Below are 21,187 nucleotides of genomic sequence, written 5' to 3'. Positions count from 1 at the left end.
CAATGCAGACCCAGCAAACACGCAAGATTCGGCAAGCTTGGGTCAATGTTTTTAGCTTGGCCCAAGCTTGATCCAAGCTTGGTCGAATCTTGCGTGTTTGCTGGGGGTGGGGGAACCCAAAAGAACTGATTATTTCTCGTGACGATAATTTGTTTTAAAGGTTCTTTCGCTCTTATTTGGTTAAGCAAACTGCTTATAATCGCACGTGCACACGCACATATTCTTTATCTCCCTCTTTCTGTGACAAGACATTTAAGAACTGCAGATTTGCGACACCAAAGGGACTTGGAAAGACGATTGAAGCTCTCGTGCTAAGGAAAGTACGAAAGTTAAACCTTAAAGTTACGGATGCCTCACAATCCAAGGGAAGTAATTACTATCGTGTTCTTGAAATAGTTTACAGGAAACGTCTCCCATTTCTGCTCACAAAATTATTTCATTTGTAGGGGAATATTTCAAGATGGTGGACAATGGGACTCAAATGTGAACAATTTCGATGTGTCTAATGTAAGTAGAACTTAACCTACAGGAAGTTTAGTCAGGCATACAAAAGGGTGTAAAAATCCCTTACATCATTTCAATTAAACTTCAAAATAAATAACAAGGCAGTGCTTTTTTTGTTTACATTTTTATTTACTGTTTAAATTTTCGACACAATAAATAACACACTATTTCTGAAGCTTCTGTGTAGAGAAGAAAGTCAAATGGTCTTCACATGTGGAGTTAGCTGGGTTATCTGAAAATGAATGTAAACATCACATGAAAAACTAATTAAAATATTTTACTTGTAAATTTTGTTGGTATAATTTTAACTTCAGTGCTATATAAATAACAATGCTTTCTTACCAAAAGGTCATCAAAGTACTGGATAGCTAGTGGCTATAATTGGCCAAAGTGGATCTGCAAAGCCAAGAAGTTTAACAAAATAACTCAAAATAGCCATGCCAAACTTCTGACAAGTTACCATTTTAAATTAAGTAAAACAGAAATTCAGATGAAATCACCATGCACAAAAAGACATAAAACTTGTGGTGTTACATTTGTCTACAGATATATCCAATAAATATATAGACCTATAACTTCTGTTGGCTGTAGCTTTGACAAGGTAAGTATATCCATGTACATTGTACAACCCTGATGTGTGTTATTGATTTATTAATGTACCTGATCATTGCCATAAAACTTAGCAACTGATGGTGCTTACCCTGATTATGAGAAATAGTATCTTGCACTAATATTTACTCACTCATTAGAAACAAATTGCATCCAACTAGACCTACATGCTTTTAAAGGTAGACCTAATGGTATGCTGGCTTCCTTCATTCTACTAATAATTATTTCTCTCATATAGTATGAAAAAAAAACAATAGTAAAGGCTGCTTACATCAGAGTCTCCTGAGTTGTGATCATAGATTGGATTAGAAAGGCCATCATTTGTTTCAGACTGCCGCCAAAGTGCAAATGGAAACCTTATTGATCTTAGTCTGTCAACAAATTATTGAAACAAAGTTTCTATTCAAAAATTCTAAAGAGTCTCAGCAAAGCACTTTCTAAATGGTTTACTGGCTTAGATAAGCTTTAACATTAATAGTTAAACAGCCCAGCATTAAAGAAATAAAAAGTCTGTAAATATGAATAATTTTCTTCAATAGCCATTTCATTGGCATATATGAAAAATATTCACCCTCCATTACGCCTGCGAAAAACTAAAACGCTGCCAACCGTAGCGCCGATGGCAAGAAGTCCTAGAATGACACCTACAGGGATTGCCCATTTCTCTGTGACAAAGGACATGATATAATAAGATAACATTTTATTTATCCCAGAGGAATATTTTGTATTTTATGCTCTGTACATTTATTTGAGAGTTTATGCATAGATTGTGCAATTTTTATAATTTTAAAAAACCGGCTCAATAAAGCATGCAGCAAAATTCCTAAGGAAAAGCTGTTTTCTTTTGGTACTTGAAGCCTAGCTGTTTCTGACTGAATTTTATAATTATAAGATCCACACTCCAAATATTGATTTAAAATCCTGGATTGACAGAAGCTTCTGGCAAAATGTCAAAATAATTTCAAAAACACACACATTTCTGACAGAATCTCAACACTCAGATCAACTTACTGCAGAGAAAACAAATCTGTAAAGAAATAATCTTAGTGATACTAAACAAGCAAAGCTATTCTTAGGCAAATCAGTAAATTATTCAATGGATAAAGGGAAATGAAGGTACTTGTACTATTGCTGCTGTTGTCTTGCTGGCCTGAAGGAGTTGTGTTGATACCAATGCCTGATGCAGCAGGTGGGGTTTTGCAGTCTAAACCTGAGTAGTTTTTGACACAACTAAGACATAACAGATTTGTTAAGTTTTACAAAAATAACAAATGTATAAAAAATAAAAGTAATAAACAGAGACTACAATGCAGTTTTGCAAAATGAATTCAAAATCTGTTGTAGCATAGGTTCTGTGATGATAGTGTATAATTACAATGTGCTCAAATAAAAACCTCACATGGGTCGCTAGCTGCAATTTCCACTCAGAACTCAAAATTACACAAAGTACATGTGTTTATGAATATTTCAGTCATGTGTATGCACATCTATACATATATATGATTATTATTTTATAAGAAATACTTCAGAATGTAAGAACAAGAACGATAAGACCTGTTCATACATAATTCTGGTATTAAGATTAGCGTTAGTATTCCTTAATTTATTCCAGTTTTTGCATAATTTATTCTAGGTGCTCACTTGCATATCGGTCCTGCACCAGCTTTAACTGAACACTGGCCACCATTGAAACATAAGTGGGAATGACAGGCTGAAAAAGTTTTTTTTCAATGTCAGTAAAGGTAAAAAGTCATCATCCTGGAAAATGGATAATATAAATTTAAACAATAATGAAGTTTCTTTGACATTGAAATAAAAGTGAAAACTTCATCTTGTTTACCATGACAAAAAGAAAATGAGCACACTTTATTATATCTATATATAGATATTCTCCTATACCTTGCTTCATTCTTAACATTGGAGACAATAAGGAACCTCCTGTACACTATAACACTTTAATAACCAAAAATGGTCTAACAAAGATAAGGAGTCTGCAGGTAACAGAATAGGAAACAAAAGAATATAAGACTTACTGCACTTGGACTTTGCTTCATCACTTCCATCAACACAGTCAGTCTTGTTGTCACACAGCTTATCCTTGGTATAACACTGCTGTTGGTTATCACACATCAACTCAGCATTCTTGCATGTCACTGGCAAAGGATTTGATGTTTTTCTTGCAGATGTTGTTGAAGTCATGGGCTTAAATGTTGAGGTAGATGACAATGGTGGCAGACTGGTAGCATTATGTTGACATCCAGGTGAAAATGACACATCATCAATAGCAATGGCTTGATCTGCTGTGGCCACATATGCTTCAATAATAATCTGGAAAGGTGTGGCGATGCTGATGAGGGGTGAGGCTTCTAGCCAGTTAGGGCCCTGCTGACCAGCACTTGTCCAGATCTGTCCATCAGGAGGCCCAGCATTGTGTGTGCGGTACAGGATGCTGAGATGATGTATGTTACTGCCAAAGATGTAGAAGAAAAGCTTCATCTGGCAGGTACATTGTCCTGCTGTTGCTCCAAATGGTCGAGAAATGAGCCAGGCTGTGTCTCCAGGGTTGTGAGACCTTGCAAACAAGAAATGTCCAGAGGATTTACCAGTGGTGTGGTCTGTATGTGGAAGTCCTGAGAATGACATACTGCTTGCTTGCCCAATCTGCCAGTCAGTCTTATCTTCTATGCCTGTGTGACCTTGGGTAAATTCACCAAAATTGGAACTCTCAAAATTGAAGCGCAAGTAATTGGCACAGCTAGGATCTTCTTCATCTGATGCATTCTCATCACCACAGTCGTTGGCTGCATCACATTTCTTTTCTGGGTTGATGCAAACACCATTACCACATGTATACTTATCACTGCTGCAGCCTGCATCGATCACAACACAAAACCATAATTATGTTTATTTTTGGATAACAGTGTTAGCACTGCTAGAAGAGAAATCCACAACTGGTAGTAAAGTCAAAGATTTTTTTAAAATGTGTGCTGTATAAAAGGAAAAGGTCATAAATACTCACTATAACAACCAACACAGAAAGAAAAGGCAAGGACTGGCCATAGGTGGATGTCACTTTGATAGAGAATCTAAGGAACAGGGCTTTCTGAATCCTGCACTAACAGTTATAACTAGGGCTTTAGTCAAAGGACAGAGTGGCAGCAGCTCCATCAGGTTCAACTGGGAATAGTGCTCAACTCTGTGACACTATTCTGCTTACACTGTAGTATAACCCGATTCCTGACTAAGCACTTGAAGCTTCAAACTTGAAAAATATACATTGCAACCTTTGGTTTTCTTAGTACTCTAAAACTTTAATTTTATGTTGCACAGAAAGAGAGACTACACCCAGCTAAGGACTTTTTCTTTTTACAAAATTCTGACATATTTTAGCATTTTACAATAACCCTTCCCCCAATGTCAACATGTTGACATCTGTATCTTTACCATCGCCTATGACACCTGTGTCTCTACCATTACCTGTGCTGTTTGCAATCTGACCTGCCTTGCAGTCCTTAAAGTCAATGTTGTCAACTGCCACATCACAAGTACCAAACTGAAGACTGGGAAGGGATGTAAATGTGATCTGCAAATGAGGATATAAAATTATTACAGATTTATGGATTCTATACATTTTGAAAAAAACATTTTGTTCAATATCAGCAAGTATTTTCTTTATAACTCTGACCCTCAAATTATCTATTATTGGAACATATGCATGAGTGCATACTGAGGCTTCCAAATATTTACAGCACTCTTATTACAAGTTGTTTTAAGTAAAGGTAATGCATTAGCATTTTAAAGCCAAAGAACACAACAATGAAGTAAGTGGATGAAGAAGTGGCAATGGATGACAAAGCAGAGAGAAGTAGACATAGGAAAGGAAGATAGTGAAAAAGGTTGGATAAACAAAAATAGTGAGGCAGACAGAGGAAGGGAAGAAAGTGATAAAGGGTCAAGGCAGAAAGAGAAAGGGTAAACAGAGGGAAACTAAGGCGTCACTTTTCTCTTTACAGCAAAACTAACAGAGAAGTAGCACTGACCACAAAGGGATAGTCAATCTGTCCTATATCAACAGTGTAGAACTGCCAGGTATTGCCAACATTTCCTATGTGGTGCCACAAACCAACACCACTGTCTGTACCAATGTCAGAAGCCTTTTGAAGGAGGATTATCAGGCTGCCTGGGTGCAAGAAATCATTTAAGCGCATCAGAAAAGAAGTTTGGAAAATTAAAATATTTACATGTTTACAAAATAACTGAAAAATTATGAAATGCTGTGCTGTCCAGGTAACACCAGCATGGATATAGGCAACACTTTGGTGAGTGAAATATTTTGTATAAGGATAGGTAAAAATATGCTTTTAACAATTTGTCAAGAGCCAGCTTTTTCAACACCCAAAGCTCACCATTTTGTCTCACATTCAGTGTGAATGTGCAAAGTAAAAACAGAAATATATATATCCAACAGTGAGGAAAATACTAAGTAAAATTATTTGCAATCAAATGAAACCACTTGACAATTGTTTTGCTTAGTTAATAAACACGTCAAACAGTGTAGGTTTCCTCTACCTGTGCTGTCACCAGAGATGTAGTATTTGAAGCTCATCTGACATTTGGTGCCAGATGCATTGAACACAGGAGATACCAGTCTGGCACGATCCTTTGTCACACCCATAGTGGGCTGAACCAGCATATACTGCCCACCTGTGCACAAGACATAAACATCAGTACTGTTATGATGTATAAACCTGGAATTCCTAATTTAACTTAATAACAGCTCAACATGTTTAAAAGCTCATGCTAATTTTTTAAAAAATTCTAGGACATTTCCTGTCAGAATATGCTCTATCACTCTCTTTATTAAAAAGTCCCTTTCCTCTTGGGTTTATATGTTCACAAACAAGACTTAACAACATGCATTCACATGCCAGATAAATGGATTTGACATTATTTTGAAAGTAAATTACAATTAAATTAATTGAAATGAAAAAGTAAAGGCTATAAAGAACAATCTGGTTTCTGGGCAGAATTAATAGTTTTGATCAAAACATTTTACTGCACAAAATATTATGAAGGCTTTGTTCTAGTTTTCATTACCATTAAGAAGCCTCTTTACAGCAATCCTTTAAAAGTCATATAATATAACTTAATTCTACTGGTCTTACAAATTTCTAGAAACTCTGCCTGTTATGTGACGTTATCACCTACTGAAACCTCTTTAATAAAAAAAAATATGATTTGATCTTAGAGAAGCTCCCTCTAAATAATAACTTAAGCATCTTGTTTACATGTAAGCTGATTGTAATAGATCATCTCAAAGACTAGTTAAAATTCAATTTATGTTGGTCTATGCGTATGGTTTTGAAAACCATATCACAGCATTAAATAAACACAATATCTGAGTGTGCAGGATCTGAATGGTTAAGCTGTGTACTTTCATAATTCAGTTGGAAAGCGTACCTCCTACCAAGCCATTAGCATCTGAGGAGGGCCCACCAGTAAATGCACTGTCATTAGAGGGCACTCTGACCCAGGCAAACTGCCCTGTGCTGTGATCTCTCCATCCACAGAGGTTAACTTCAAATGTGCATTTACCTGATGAAGAGTGTTCAGAGTATGTTTTTAAACTTACTCCCAGACATCTTGATTTCTCAGAACAGAAAATCAAAACAATTTAAGACATTTTCATATATATATTTATTTCAAATTTTTAATTTTACTGAAAATTACTGCCTCCAACCATGACAGCAGTCACTTCATTCTCATTTCCCTCTATATGTCTCTTTCCTCACCTCACAACAATGAGATTCTAGCAAGAACTGCAGCCTAAGGAGTAACTTCTTCATTTGACACAGTTAAAATCTCAGCATCAAATGATGACATTTTCTGCATTGTTCAAATCAAAAATTTTTTATTGGCTAACCATTCATGTTAGAACGCTAAATATGGTGACGACCAGCAAAATGTTGCAAAATAAAATCATGTACAAAAAACAATTACAGTACTATCAATCTCTATATAAAGCCTCTAACACTCACCTTTGGTTCTTATGCAAAGTATAACATGTACCACTGGCACAGTCGATGCAATATAAAACTTTTGGATATGCATTTGAGGAAGAAAACATGAAGGCAAAAATCGAGCAGCTTAGTTCAACTTAAAGACATGATTTTTTGCCATACATTGGCTTATAGATAGGTTATTTTTTGTTTCTGCATTACCACACATGAGCTCATCACTGCCATCACTGCACTGCTGCTGGAAGTCACACACTCCAGACTTAGGGATGCAGCGGTTCCCATCACAAGCAAACAGATTTGCTGAACATGGTCCAGGAACAGTTGGTGGGGGTGGTGAACCAGTAGGAAATGGTTCTAAGACAAGAAAGATTTTTCTCAGACTGACTGAAGTCAAGAAGCTACATCTCCCTCGGCCTCACCCTCGCATATCCACTTATCTATTTTTGGCACGAAGAGCTCTTAACATAGATCCATCCTCTCACCAACATCAGGCCCTCAGCTGCCTGCTCAGAATACCATCCTCTCATATATTTTTGCTCCATCCATCTGTTCCTTTTAAACTGTTCAATTCTTTAAGTCAGAATTTGTAATTCAAAGAAATTGCTGTTATATTTGTGCTGTCTTGAGAAAAAGGCACTTTTATGAATCTCATCCAAACAACAGGCACAATAGTAATAAATGAGACTGTATGATGTTAACAATTCACCCCCTCCCCATCCTTAGAAATGTAACACTATTTACCTGTGGAAATTTCACAATCTGGAGTCATGGAAATATCATCAATACCAATATCACCTTGATAACCATTGCCAACCACCCCTTCAAGCACAATCTGAAAATCATTAGCAATTAATGACAAACTTCAGGACTAAAATTTTTTTTACTAAACTTGAATTTTGTTGTAACCAGTAATGCTTGTGTCACTACCAAGGTGGTTCACATGTCTTGGTCATAAAGAAAGCACCATGCAAGATGTCTTGTCATAAAGAAAGCACCATGCAAACAAGACATGGCTTCTTTTAAACAAGAAAAGGGCATAATGGGGAAAAGGGGAAGATCGGCTGCTAATTATAGAGTGATTTTGCGCTACATATATGTTGATATATTAAAGAAACCTCTTTTTAATTGTGCCATAGCACAACAATGTAAATGGCCCAGATATAAGGTTCCCCTTTTTTGAAAGAACATTATGTCACCATAAGAACATGGAGTAACCCATATACATTTATGGAAGGAAAGTGCTAGTAGCATAAACATATAAGAAGTAAAAGTATTTTTGAACCTGGAATTCCATGGTCTCATGTAGTGTTATGTCTTTACGCATCCAAGCATCACCATAGTTACCAGAAAGAGAAAGAATCTCCTTCAAGCCACCAAGAAGAGAGGAACGGGTGTAAACATTGAGACTCCCAATAGTTGCTCCATACATATGATAATAGAAACGCATCTGGGACATGATTTTAAAAAGAAACACATCTCTGAGTTACATTTTCAAAGAAAAGAATATCTGCCCATGATTTCAGATGCAGATATTCCACAATCCAAATGCACCAGGATATGAATCACAGGAAGAGTTGGTTGCAAACAACAAGTTTTATATATATGCACACACTCTCTCTCTCCCAAAAAGCCTATGCCAGATCAACTGTACTTCAGTCATAATTAAAAATGTATATATCTGCAAGTGTATTTGAGTATAGGCAAAGACATGATGCATAAATAATGCATATTTAATACCATTTTCATAAAATTATAAAAATGTATGCTGAAGCTCAATGTCAACAAAATACTTGATTAAAGAAATAAAATAAAAAAGCTTACAACACATTTGGATCCCACAGTTGGATTAAAGGCATTAGTGCTTACTAGCCAAGCTTTGTCACCAGCTTTCCTGGGTACAGAACTCTCTATGTACACATAATAACCTGCAATCAGAAAAGGTTATGTAGAATTATCAACAGTTTCTCACTAGGAACTGTTGTATTGAATCTTACATTAATTTTCAAATCATCCGTAATGTTGCATTCGTATCAAAATTTTAAATAGAACAGTAAAAAGTTCTGAACTATTTTAAAATTTACTTCAGGAAACATTAAAGAAATACTAGAGACTGTGTCAAATATAACCACTTACAAGACACAGTCTTCATTACACTGTAAAATATAAACTCACCAGCGGAAGTTCCTCTACTGTGGTCACGTGAAGGGCCAGTGCCAATTGTACTGGTTGAACCATGTGAACGGGTCCAGTCAAAGTTGTCAGATCCAGAATGGTCATTGTACCAGCTATTCAAACTTTCCTCAAAGTCTGTGCGTGATGGATAGGTGTCTGAAGAAGGTGTGATTAAAGAAGGACAATAAGCTCAGAAGTTACAGTGCCAAATAAATACTTTGCTAAAGTTTATGCACAATCTTTACCACTGATGCAGAGTGTAGTTTGCTAGGATGGATAACTCTTAAAAGATTAATTAATGAGGCAGCACAAGTTGTAAGATGAAAGATGGAGACAGGCATAAACAGAGAACAGGGGTAAAAACACATCTGTAATGTACTGTTTAGAGCTGTAGATTATACTATGACAGGAATAGTCTTAAGTCTCCTACTTATACAAGTGAATAAATGAGAAGTGGTGGGCCCAAGCTCACCTTATTAGTGATAAGTGCTGGCAATGTACATAAATTCCATCATACACTCAACACTTATCAATTCAGCAACTTTTCCATTCTGCCACTAAATTACAACTAATGAAGTAAATGACAATCTCTCTCTCGCTTAGACATGCATTTTTCTTGGTCCTTGTCTGTGTGTCTGATCTTCTAATTATACTCTGCATCTTACTCCATTTGCCGATCATTGGTGACTGGTGTGAGTGGTTTTCCTGCTGCTCTTTCTGAATATGTTTACCCTGACCTAATGTTTAAGGTCAAAGAATAACTAATGGGCAATAACTTTCTTTATGCATATGTGGCTCTTTCTGTACTACAGCTGTAGTTTATTTTAAGTCTTCAATGCAGTGATTGCAGAACTGATTCAGGTTTTTGATTGACTTGCTAACTCACCACAAGAAGCTTCATCACTGCCATCACCACAGTCATCAGTGAAGTCACAGACAGCTGCCATAGGGATACAGGCAGAGCTATTGCAGTGGAACTGATTCTGACTGTTGTCACAATTTCCTGGTACTATACAGAGTATAAAGACATCTCACAGAGCATTGTCATATGTGTATTATATGTGTGTATTATAAAAATGATCCAAGAAATGTTTATTTTCTCTCACTATCATCATCGTCATTATTATTATTATCTCTCACAGCTGAAGAAATTTGGCATAAGACGGGACATTCTTGTTCAGTTTTATTGGCTAGTGATTAAGAGTGTACTGATTGATATTCTCTGCCACTGTCTGGTACAGCAGTACCAACCAAAACCAGAAGTCCTACTCAACCAGATGCAGATAGCCGATGCATTGTCTGTGACCTACCCTCCGTAGGCACGATCTACAGTCTGTGCAAGGTGGGCAAGATTGTGACAGATATGCTTCTTCCCCAGCTAATGGTCTGTTCTATCTCATGCCCTCTGGGGTCAGGTATAGACTTGTCTGGAGTAGAACTTCCCAATTGGGATATACAGTTTCTTTGATGAAGTGATAGCTTTCCTGAACTCCGCTGTAGCTCATGTAAGGACCAATATTAGTTGAATATGTTTGTGAGGCAGTGTCTGTGTCTGTGATAAAATGGGAGGGTGGAAGAGAAAGCAAGCAAGGAAGAGAGGTGTGTATATATGTGCAAATGAATAGAATAGGCCTGATTATTCTTTATTTTGTTTTTTTCTCTTCCATCATCAAGTCATATTCAAAAAGCAGTGTCATTTGGCCTATAAACAAATTCTTATTCTTTTACTACCAGAAAACTGTAGACTTGTCTACTAGTAAATGTATATACATAATACACTTTTTATTTATCTATAGCTATACTTGTATAGCATGATAAAAAGGATTAAAGTACAAATGACACAATTATTTAAAAAAACAGAAAATAATTGGACAAAGCATCTATGTGTGTATATAGATATATAATGTAATGCTATGAACATGAAATGATGACACCATGACAAAACAGTTCCTACCTGTTGAGAAATGGTATAACAAAGAAAGTACCTGGGAAATTGCAGTTAATAAACTGGACATCATCGACGGCTACGATGGCGTCCACTGAATAGCTATACCCTTGAAGGTGTACCTATAGACAAAACAGGTATAGTCACCTCTTGTAATTTTTTCATTTCATTAATAGTAGTTAATTCTGCTGCTCCTGGCAGTTTGGGGGTCCTGCCATTTTTTAAAAAACTGACACATCCACTGATATTTTCAGTGCAACTGGTGATTGATTACTGCTACAGATCATTTTGAAAACCTTCTGTTTTTCGTGACATGTAAAACAATTGAACTGTAACATCTATGATAATTTGAAAATCAAGAACATAAGCTACCTGTTATATATTCTCACCCTGAATGGTGTAGATACACGCAGTATATCAACTGTGGCCTGAACCCACTTGGCAATCTCTTGTCCACGAACTGCCCAGAGAAGTGACATCTCCTCACCCTGTTCTAGTAAGACTTTTAGTTGAGAGTCTGTGGTTACAAGAAAATGGACATAAAACTTATTATGAAACTATAATTAATGTGGCACAAAACTTGCAGCTCTCAGTACAAATGATGATAGTTTTTAATAAAGTGTGCAACTATAGGAAAATGTTTTTCTGAAAATAAACTGACAATAAAAAAAAAATCACCTGACAAAAATTTAGAAAAAATGTAAATAATTAGAAAATCCATAAATATTTCAAACAAGTAAAGCAAATTGTCTGCTCTGTAATTTAACTATTAACTAGCCTCTTATAAGAAAAGAAACCAGTTATTTACACTGCATAAAAACAAACCTTGTCCAGAAATGAAGTAGTACATCTGCATTTGACAAGTGGAACTGCAGGGACCAAACTGGATGCTGTAAAGATCAGAAATGGAAGTATTTGTGCCCAAACTCCTGACAAGGCACAGGAAGTTGTCTGAAAAGAGCAGCAAGGGGTGTTACACATGCTCTCATAAACAACTACAAAATTATTTTAAACCTTGTCTTCATAGTAATAAGAGGAATTTGGGTTTCTGAATTTAAAAAAAAAAAAAAACGCTCTCATTTGCAAGAAATCATTTGAATACTCTACTTAAGGAATATTTTCTTCTGATTTCTATCAGCAAAACAACTCTGCTAATTCAACATTAATGGAAATCTTTCAATTCATTTCATTGCTGTATAGACCAAGACACTAGACCACAAAGATAATCCAACCAAAAAAATCACTCTAAAATTGTGGGGTGAATCTGCCACAATAAAACTAAAATCACTAATTGATGAAAAATTGAAAGTTGTTAAATTGTTGCTAAAATATATAAAATATGTGTTTAACCTGTGGGACTTCCATTGTGGTCATACATGGGAGCAGAATAATTGACATGAGACTGACCACTGCCTAAGGTCCATTGCCAAATGCCAGTACTGTCATCTGTCCACTGGCAGGTACCATCTTGGAAGCTACAGTCACCTGAAAAAAATACATCACTGACCTTAAGCTTTTTTTTCATGTCTCTAGTCAATAAAATGCTATATCATAGCAAGGCAGCCAACCCTGTAAACAGATGCCCCATGCAGACAAAGAACAGTGTGCCTGAAACAAGAGCTGATCCTAGAAATGCAAACCCTCATTGTATTGGTGATAGGCAATAACCATCTCACGACTGGACCACAGACTGGTTACAGAATTTAGGTGCCACATGGTCTGATGACAGTGTTTAGCCATGTAAAACAGACCAGTCTTGCTACAGTAACTTAGAACCAAATCAATGTTTGACTCTATTTATTAGAGTTGACAAATGAAATAAGAAAATGTGTTTGCCATCATATTTGTGCATGCACATGAGAAAAAGATGCATACCACAGTTTGCTTCATCCAAATAAGGCAAAGGGCAGTCTCTGATGAAGTTACAAACTTTGTCCTGTGTAACTGTTGTGTTGGAGGCATCATTACACATGAAGAGGCTAGAGGAAGTAATGGACAGCTTGACTGTTAAAAAAAAAGTATGAAGAAAAACTATGAAGCAAATTTTTTATTATGGAAAACAGAGTGCATCAGAGGTTACCACAAATAGGTAACCATGTCATCATTATTTCTAAGATATCACTTTGTGTAAGGAACATTCCATGAAACATGTGACCTTCTAACCAGACCTAAATGAAGATCTTTACCAATTGAGCAGTTATATGGATAGAGTTTGAAGTCATCCAAAGCAATGTCACCCTGGGATCCATTTCCTATTGATCCAATAACAGACATCTGCAAAATGAAGCAGTAAAATGATTAGAATAACATAAAAAACCAAAAGAAACATAAAGAAAATGGAAAAAATAAATTCATAATAAGAGATAACAAAAATCCTCCATAACAAAATCAAACAAAAACAATACTTTGAAATATAAAGAACACAAAATGAGCGTACTGTAATGTCACCATATGCCTGAGAAATATCTGCAAAACCTTCAATCCAAGTCTTTCCCTGGTTACCAGAAGATGAGAAAACAGTTATGGGATCCAAGGGAGGAACGGTGTAGGTGACATTCAAGGTGCCAATGGTGGAGCCCCACATGTGATACCAAAATGTGAAACAGTAATCAGAAATTCCATGCTGGTGTATCACTTGAGATTTCAGCACTGCTGTATCTCCTGGATGCTGCAGGGAACTTGACTCTATGTAGATATAGTCACCTGTAAAAAAAGTTACCACCAACAATACAGCAGAAAGATTAGTGCAGTAGTTGTCAGCTGTATGATGGGAGGTTGGGTGGGATAGTGCATGTGACTGAGTGAGAGAGAGTGTGTGTGTGGGGCAGGTGAGAAATGAAGAGAGAAAAAAAGAGATTATCTCTAATATGTCATGTATTTTAAATCTTTGGCAACACAAGTAAATTTTTCTGTGTAACTCACCACTTTGTGTACCAGTAGTATGGTCAGTAGAAGGCCCAGTATTTAAGGAGCCTGTCTCCCCACTGTTCACAATCCAGTCAAGCTGTCATTTTTACTCTGGATCCAGCTACAGATCCCCCCCTGCTCAAAATCACAGTCTGCCAGACCAAGGCAGCCTGTTGGGGTCACATGGATGTCATCCAATGCAATACCTCCACCAGAAGGAAAATCCCCAACTGTACCTTCAAACATTATCTGTAAGATCAGATATGTGATTTGGCTATATTTAATGTATTAAATGCAGTTAAGGGAGCAAATGTGTTCATTGTAAGTAAGAAGTACTATATATCATAGCATGATTAACAAACTTAAATTACTGGTTATAATCCTAAAAAGTTATGTTTCCTTGCCTTCAAAAAGAGGCTCCTGTTGTTATTAGGCTCATTGGAACAAATATTCATTCAGTGACTTAATTCCCTGTTTTTGCTTCTATCTGACTACAAAATAATTTTTTAAATATGCCAAACTCACTGACCTGAAATTTCTCTATACTTTGAACACTGAAAGTAGCCAAGAGCCACTGGCCACCTTGACTTCCAGCCCTACTCCATAGTGGCTGTTGGGCTTGCTGGCCCACAGGAGCAATGATCACAGATAATGTTCCCACCATATAGCTATTTCCATTCATATAGTACCAGAAAGACAGACAGCTTCCAGTCGTTGGATTGTAAGGCTTGCTTAGTATTCGTGCTTTATCATCAGTTACACGGGGACTGGCTGACTCCATGAACATGTAGTGACCTATAAATGATAAAAGCGTACGTATTGGAATAAAAGTCGATTATCTCTTAGCCATATCCCTGTGATGCTGCTTATTTAACATAGATCATCTTCCATTCTAGCAAATATCAGAAAAACAACAATAAAGGAATCAATTTCATTCTGACTGAGATTAAAAATGGTGACATCTGTATAACTGGCATTTTACAATTTTAACCTCCTTTTTTAAAAGACAAAATAATCTACAAATAAAATATTCAATATTTTACCCTGAGCTGTGCCATAAGTGTGATCCTTTGTGGGACCTGAGTTTGCAGTTACATTCTGGCCAGACATTATTTCCAGTCAAACTGATCATCAAGAGATTGCACAAAACCACACATCTGTGCATCCTCAAAATCACAGAATCCTGCAAAGACAAAGTATTCAAGATTGAGGATTGATGAAAGGCAAAGTACCCATGCTGAAGGCACACATTCTTTTTAAATCTTCCAGTAAATTTACTTTAATGGATGGGAAATTTAATATCAGAATTTAGAACAGTTTTAAGATGTTTTTTGATGACATTGAAGTGAACTGAATTGTTACCACTATTTTTTTAAGGTCTTAGGTATATATTTCATTATTAAACATTTCAGTGTAGAAAATGTACAAGTAGAAAGAAGCAATGGAAATCTGACCTTGAGGAGGACAAGGTCCATTTAAAATTACAATATCATCCAGTGCTATATTTCCCATATTTCTTTTTCCACAGAAAGCCTCAAATATAAGCTGTCAGGGAAAATAAAGCAGTTACAGTGAGCCAAATATGTCACAGGTGTGTGAAAATTAAATTGATAAATAGAAGCTTCTAGAGAATTTCACAATTTTGTTTCTTTTGTTCATGTACATCTAAACATTTTCTGTCTCTCTCTCAATCACAAAAACACATACACACAAACAATTGATTGTATTACATGTGACAAAAACAGTTAAAGAAAAATCTTATGAAATCTGTCAACTTTTATTTATTATTTAATAATTTTGTGAATTTATATGTTTCAACAAATTAATGTGGGGGTAATACATGTATTATTAATAACAATTAATAGTATGGTTTATGGTCACCAAAGCTAAACCTTAAAATTTTTTTTTACATTGCCCAAACCACACATCTGCATATACAGAATTAAGAAGGTACATATATAAATTGTATTAATATTAAAAGGTCTTTTAATCTATTAGATGCATCACAGAAAAAAATTAGTGTTACAATAGAGTTTTATTCATTTTTTAGAAGTTGCAATATCCCAGAATGAAATCTAAATTTGTTTCTATTCAAACTACTTAAGAAACATACCTGTGATGGAAAAACAGGTTCTATTTCAATGTCAGCATATTGCCACATAAAGCCCTGGTTACCCGACTTTGTCCAGACTTGAGTACCAAGCTGTCCTGGAGTTCCAAGGTACAAGTTCAGTTGATTCACATCAGCACCATACATGTTGTACCAAAAGGTCACACATGTTGACCCTAAGGATCGAAAGGTTGGGCTGCGCAGGCGGGCTGAGTCATTATCAGTATGCTGGGAGGTTTCAATGTACACATAGTAACCTGTACACAAAATTAAAAAAATACCGTAATTATGATTGGGAAGATTTTAATAAATCTTAATTGTTTTTGGCTTGCAAAATCTCTCCTATTGAAAACTTCCAAGAAAACATTTAAGAATTAATATATATATATGTTCAAGAAAAATCACTAAATTGTAAATGAGTTCGAAAATAGATAATGTATCACGTAAGGTGAACAAGTACTAAACAATACAAAGTTTTTCCTCTTTATGCATGCACATACACTGTATATTTATTAAAGCTCTGACATTTTCCTGGCTAATATGACTGTTAATGGACAGAGCAACAGTTTTATGATTTATATTCACATCATTGTCAATTGCTCATGTGTTCCTATTTACCAGTAATAATTTACATGCACTTGTAAATGTATAGGCAAGAAAACACCTTGTATATTTCCCTTTGTGTGATCAAAGCTGGGGCCTGAGTTGGATGTCAATGTTTCACCATGCTGTCGTGTCCAGTCAAACTGGTCATTTGTATCTTGTGTCCACTGACAGAAGTCAGCCTCAAAGTCACAGCTCAGACCAGACAAGGATGCTGAACAAAAACCCAAATAAGCCTCTTTGATCCTGACATAATAAGCAAGAACAAATATAACAAAGCTTTGCTACCCAAGACATGTGCTGACTCTCAGCTCTCTTAAATGTAACTTTCAGCTTAAAAAACAAATTAAGTAAAAATAAATAATATAATTTATAAATAAAAATTAAATATTTTTAATTTAATAAGAACTTTTAGAAAAATAAGCTGCCGACAAGTCAGGCAATCAATACGTCCATTGATTCTTTACAATAATTTATTTACTTAATTATGGTATAATGTTAAATATACATTCCACAATAGCGACATCAAAGAAAAGAAAAGAAATAAGCATTTTTTAAGTCTTTCAAAACAACAGAATTTTTATAATAATGTATATTTACAACATTCTATTAAAATAAAACCTTACGAAGTGGTGTTGGAGTGGTCACAACTGTGCTTCTAGATTGATGTAAACAAGAACCAGGTGCAACAGAAATGTCATCTAAGGCTATGTCACTGGTGTAGTTTGCTCCCTTGATTCCTTCAAAGATAATGGTATAAGGCATGGCAGAGGCAAGTTCAGCAGATCCCTGAAGCCATGCATCACCATGATGACCAGACTGAGTGAAGATCAGCTTCTGGCTGAAGTTTGTTGACTGATAGACACTTAGTGATCCCATGCCTGTTGAGTAAATGAATAAGGACAAAATGGTTTTATCATGCTACTGAAATACGAAAAAAATTAGCTAATCCTGATAAGTTGCAGCACAGACCTGCCCCATTCATGTTGTAGAAGAACACTAGACAGCTGGCCAAGGTTGGGTTTAGAGTCTCACTCAGTAGCTGGGCCTTGTCACCAGGGCGGTTGTTACTGCTCTCAATGAATATGTAGTAACCTGTAAACAGTTCACCTCAGTCTTTTCACTATTTCAGCAGCAGTATACTCACTTTCATCATGCAAGACACCACATTTGTCTATATACAAACAAACATGTTTTTGACTGTAAGATGTAATACATTTAGAAGTGAACAACAAAAATGAAATAACTAAACTTGGATATGACTGTGTCGATGACATATACAAATCTATAATTAAGTCACTGCTGTTCATATTGCCAGTGGCAGATATGTCATAACAGTAATGGGTTAATGAAAGCAATCCAGTCTACCCACCAACACTACAATGACATAAAGTTTAGAAAATTGCAACATTGTTAAAATGATTGCAAATAGAGATGCACTTATTTATTTGTTCATCTATTTTATTGATTATTTGTGTTTCTCTAACTAGATAACCTTTAAATGGCACAAATTTGTGCACGCTTGGTGGAGATAGTACTAAAAGCATAGCTGTAGGGTTTTAAACTTTTAATATGGTGACCGCTTGCTTGTCACCTGCAGCTTCTAACGTGGCTACACAGTCAAATAAATTCTCATAGCAAACTTTCAATCTCCGAAGCTAAGACTGTACATGGACCCAAATCCTGGCCTTTAAAGTATGCACATTGAAGCAGTCACAGCTGGAGAAGCTGGCTTGGCAATCTGGGTGGCACATGCCTCTCCATCATCTTTCTTCAAGGGGCTTCTTCTATGCGCACTGTGAACTCTCCACTTGCTGTGCTGCAACTTCCTACTTCCAAATGAGCAGTCTCCTTGTACTCTCTTGCTCTTTATCCCAACTTTCCCCGACCTTTGATCTCCCCTTTTCACTCAATGGAGTGCTATGGGTGCTATGTGCTTTAGGTTGGTCAGTGATCTCAGAAAACATTGCTATTTGTGTTGCTGAGGTTTGCCTGGTGGTAGGTTTGGTCCAGCCCCTTTCTTATAGCTGCATCTCCCTCCACCTCCTCTGGACCAACAGAAACCTCCATGCTAAATGGTGTTGCTGACCAATCAACCTTCCGCTGGCATCTAAGCAAGCCTGTAACTCACTTCTTTGTATCATTTATTTATTTGTACTTCTTTGTATCGTTTCCATTTTATAAAGAGAGAATAAAATTTGTTACTGTTTACTGCTGCTTGATGATCCTTTTGTGAATGCCAGCAGGTTTGTAAAACATACATGAAAAATTAATCCTCCTCCTTCTCACCAAGATAAGAAAAATATCCTCACCATTCCTATAAGCAGCCCAACTCTTGTAGCTAAGCTGTTTGCCAATGCACATTGATTCCTAAACATTTCTCTAAATTTCAGGCACATACGAACCTACAGTTTTTATAAATGTTTCTAGTGCTGTTTCATAACTTTTTTGGTAATAATGTCTACCATGTTCACAGCTTTTTCTGACCTTCTGTAGTGCCAGTGGTGTGGTCAGTGCTAGGTCCAGTAAACTGCGAGGTGGTAGCTCCAAAACCACGTATCCAATCAAACTGATCAGTGTGAGAATTAGTGAAGGAGCAAAAGCCACTCTCAAAGTCACAGGAGCCTGGCAATGGGCAAGGATAAGGCAGGATAGTGATGTCATCCACAGAAACATCACCTGACCCTGAACCTAACTGGCCATCAAAGGAAATCTGAAGAAGAACAAACAGTTTTCGAAGAAAAAAAAGCGCATTGCCCACACTATTCTAATTTTACTAGATTTTCTGCCACAAAACAAATAGTCTAACAGTTATAATCACATAGACATGATGTGCGCATATGCTTTTACACATGCAGGTTAGTAAATGAAGCTGTGTCTAGATGGCTGGCAAATGTTTCTTTCTTTGAACCACACTGGCAGAACCAGACCAGGCAGGTGTACTCCCATTTAATAGAAAATATTTGATGTTCTCTAACCCCTAAATATATACATGACCAGGATAGATGAGGGACATAGCACACCTTTTTCCCTTTTTGATTTTTTTTGGGTGTGCCAGCAGCATTAGATTAAGCTAAGCATCAGGTGAGCACCTTCTCAGTGGATAATACATTGGCATCCTCAGGAAAATGAAATAGGGCTAGCATATACTTTCTAGCAAGTACTGGAGGGTTCTAACTAAATGTGAGCAAAAAATAAATAAAGGGTCAGGGGGTAGGACAGAGACAGACTTAGAAAGACCAGTTTGGAAGATCACATATAAACTGACTTACTGAGCAGAAAGATTTACCAGCGCTTACAATCAGCTTAAAGTAATGAAATGAACTGTGACCCTCTCATTTACCAAGTGCATATTATCCAGCATGAGTAGGAAACCTAATCCCTACGAATGTGGCTCCCCACATAAACTAATGGGCAAAAGTACTTTTATCAGATGATTTTAGTTTATGTAACTTTACATCTAGAGAACTGTGACATTTGATCTATTCGGATAACTTATCTGCTGTCCTACTGAGCTAACATTAACATAGACTATACATGTCTATTATTACAAAGAAAACACTTTCAGCTGATATATTTACTTGGTAGCTAGTGATGGTCTGCAGTGTGACCTGAGCCTTCTTCCACTGATCACCTTGCTCACCCTGGGCTTGCCAGATTACAGATGTACCAGCATTGATGTGCACCTGGACTTTCAAGGAACCTACATTGTTGCCATGAAGGTGGTAGTAGAACTGTAAACATTCACCCGAGGAGACTGCATATGTAGGTGATAGCACTGATGCTATATCATTTGTTCCATCTGAGCCCGAGATTGTTATGTAGTGACCTGGTAAGTGAAGACAGTGTTATCAACAATGAAGACATCGAGATATACTTTTGTTTGAAAAGAAACATCTGAAGAAGGTGTATGATGTGTGTTAAAGAAAAAGAAGGATGGTTGTTTGGCCCGTATTTAAATTGAGCGATGAAGCATAAGTCCCATGTGCCTATGTTGTCATCAATGGCTCATTCTGGAGCCCTAATCTATGGAATAACATTAAAAAGCTCAAAATTTAGATAAGATAATGCAAATTTCGTTTTAAAACCTGACAATAAGACAAGTGGAGAAAAGAAGACTACAAACCTGTTTCTGAGCCTGTGGTGTGGTCCATAGGTAATCCAGGGTGGTCTGTGTGAGTAGTATATACCCACTGCAAGTGAGAGGCCAGCTGTTTGTAGCCACACATATCTCTCTCAAAGTCACACACATCTGCAGCAAGCACATGCACACACACACACATTATGGCTTATGAAACAGAAAAATGGCTGCAGGAC

General features: G+C 36.5%; 3 protein-coding genes and 1 long non-coding RNA gene across 4 annotated transcripts in view; 1 reads left to right on the top strand and 3 right to left on the bottom strand.

Moving 5' to 3' along the window:
* The first annotated feature begins 115 nt into the window (after nucleotides 1-115).
* LOC112558594 lies at nucleotides 116-1,676 on the top strand. Its single transcript, XR_003098195.1, has 3 exons — nucleotides 116-507; nucleotides 1,051-1,105; nucleotides 1,444-1,676. It is a non-coding gene; the product is annotated as an uncharacterized LOC112558594 (long non-coding RNA).
* LOC112558587 (MAM and LDL-receptor class A domain-containing protein 2-like) lies at nucleotides 613-4,567 on the bottom strand. Its single transcript, XM_025229128.1, has 7 exons — nucleotides 3,147-4,567; nucleotides 2,755-2,824; nucleotides 2,234-2,343; nucleotides 1,685-1,778; nucleotides 1,385-1,484; nucleotides 847-900; nucleotides 613-736 (listed from the first exon to the last, which is right to left on the bottom strand). Exons 1-6 carry the CDS (start codon nucleotides 3,754-3,756, stop codon nucleotides 880-882), a joined length of 1,005 nt encoding a protein of 334 aa, XP_025084913.1. The 5' UTR covers nucleotides 3,757-4,567; the 3' UTR covers nucleotides 613-736; nucleotides 847-879.
* On the bottom strand, nucleotides 4,508-15,267 carry LOC112558971 (MAM and LDL-receptor class A domain-containing protein 1-like). The gene is made up of 21 exons (XM_025229746.1): nucleotides 15,201-15,267; nucleotides 14,687-14,952; nucleotides 14,268-14,406; nucleotides 13,688-13,953; nucleotides 13,437-13,524; nucleotides 13,126-13,254; nucleotides 12,601-12,735; nucleotides 12,076-12,201; nucleotides 11,640-11,767; nucleotides 11,291-11,372; nucleotides 10,192-10,314; nucleotides 9,971-10,042; nucleotides 9,306-9,461; nucleotides 8,955-9,058; nucleotides 8,416-8,580; nucleotides 7,875-7,965; nucleotides 7,335-7,487; nucleotides 6,574-6,708; nucleotides 5,683-5,817; nucleotides 5,154-5,293; nucleotides 4,508-4,696 (listed from the first exon to the last, which is right to left on the bottom strand). The coding sequence occupies exons 1-21, from the start codon at nucleotides 15,265-15,267 to the stop codon at nucleotides 4,508-4,510; spliced, it is 2,889 nt and encodes a 962-aa protein (XP_025085531.1).
* LOC112558574 (MAM and LDL-receptor class A domain-containing protein 1-like) overlaps nucleotides 14,175-21,187 on the bottom strand; it is a 25,893-nt gene continuing 18,880 nt past the window's right edge. The window contains exons 34-44 of the mRNA XM_025229114.1: nucleotides 20,997-21,122; nucleotides 20,452-20,699; nucleotides 19,358-19,583; nucleotides 17,843-17,965; nucleotides 17,497-17,751; nucleotides 16,932-17,084; nucleotides 16,271-16,524; nucleotides 15,612-15,702; nucleotides 15,201-15,340; nucleotides 14,687-14,952; nucleotides 14,175-14,406 (exon numbers count right to left, since the gene is read on the bottom strand). Coding sequence (XP_025084899.1) covers nucleotides 15,267-15,340; nucleotides 15,612-15,702; nucleotides 16,271-16,524; nucleotides 16,932-17,084; nucleotides 17,497-17,751; nucleotides 17,843-17,965; nucleotides 19,358-19,583; nucleotides 20,452-20,699; nucleotides 20,997-21,122 — 1,550 coding nt within the window. The 3' untranslated portion in view covers nucleotides 14,175-14,406; nucleotides 14,687-14,952; nucleotides 15,201-15,266. The remainder of the gene's footprint in view (nucleotides 14,407-14,686; nucleotides 14,953-15,200; nucleotides 15,341-15,611; nucleotides 15,703-16,270; nucleotides 16,525-16,931; nucleotides 17,085-17,496; nucleotides 17,752-17,842; nucleotides 17,966-19,357; nucleotides 19,584-20,451; nucleotides 20,700-20,996; nucleotides 21,123-21,187) is intronic.

This window comes from Pomacea canaliculata, linkage group LG3 (genome assembly GCF_003073045.1).
Source record: "Pomacea canaliculata isolate SZHN2017 linkage group LG3, ASM307304v1, whole genome shotgun sequence".
NCBI lineage: Eukaryota > Metazoa > Mollusca > Gastropoda > Architaenioglossa > Ampullariidae > Pomacea > Pomacea canaliculata.
The sequence above is the reverse complement of the archived record's forward strand: the minus strand, read 5'-3'. Positions and strand labels throughout refer to the sequence as shown.

Coding starts and splice junctions, on each gene's coding strand:
- LOC112558587 (XM_025229128.1), bottom strand. CDS start 3,756: ATGTCATTCTCAGGACTTCCACATACAGACCACACCACTGGTAAATCC. Junction 2,825..3,146: donor TGAAGCAAAGTCCAAGTGCA/GTAAGTCTTATA, acceptor AAACTTTTTCAG/CCTGTCATTCCCACTTATGT. Junction 901..1,384: donor ACAACTCAGGAGACTCTGAT/GTAAGCAGCCTT, acceptor TTGGCTTTGCAG/ATCCACTTTGGCCAATTATA.
- LOC112558971 (XM_025229746.1), bottom strand. CDS start 15,267: ATGTCTGGCCAGAATGTAACTGCAAACTCAGGTCCCACAAAGGATCAC. Junction 12,202..12,600: donor CCACAATGGAAGTCCCACAG/GTTAAACACATA, acceptor TGCTCTTTTCAG/ACAACTTCCTGTGCCTTGTC. Junction 7,488..7,874: donor AGATTGTGAAATTTCCACAG/GTAAATAGTGTT, acceptor TTCTTGTCTTAG/AACCATTTCCTACTGGTTCA.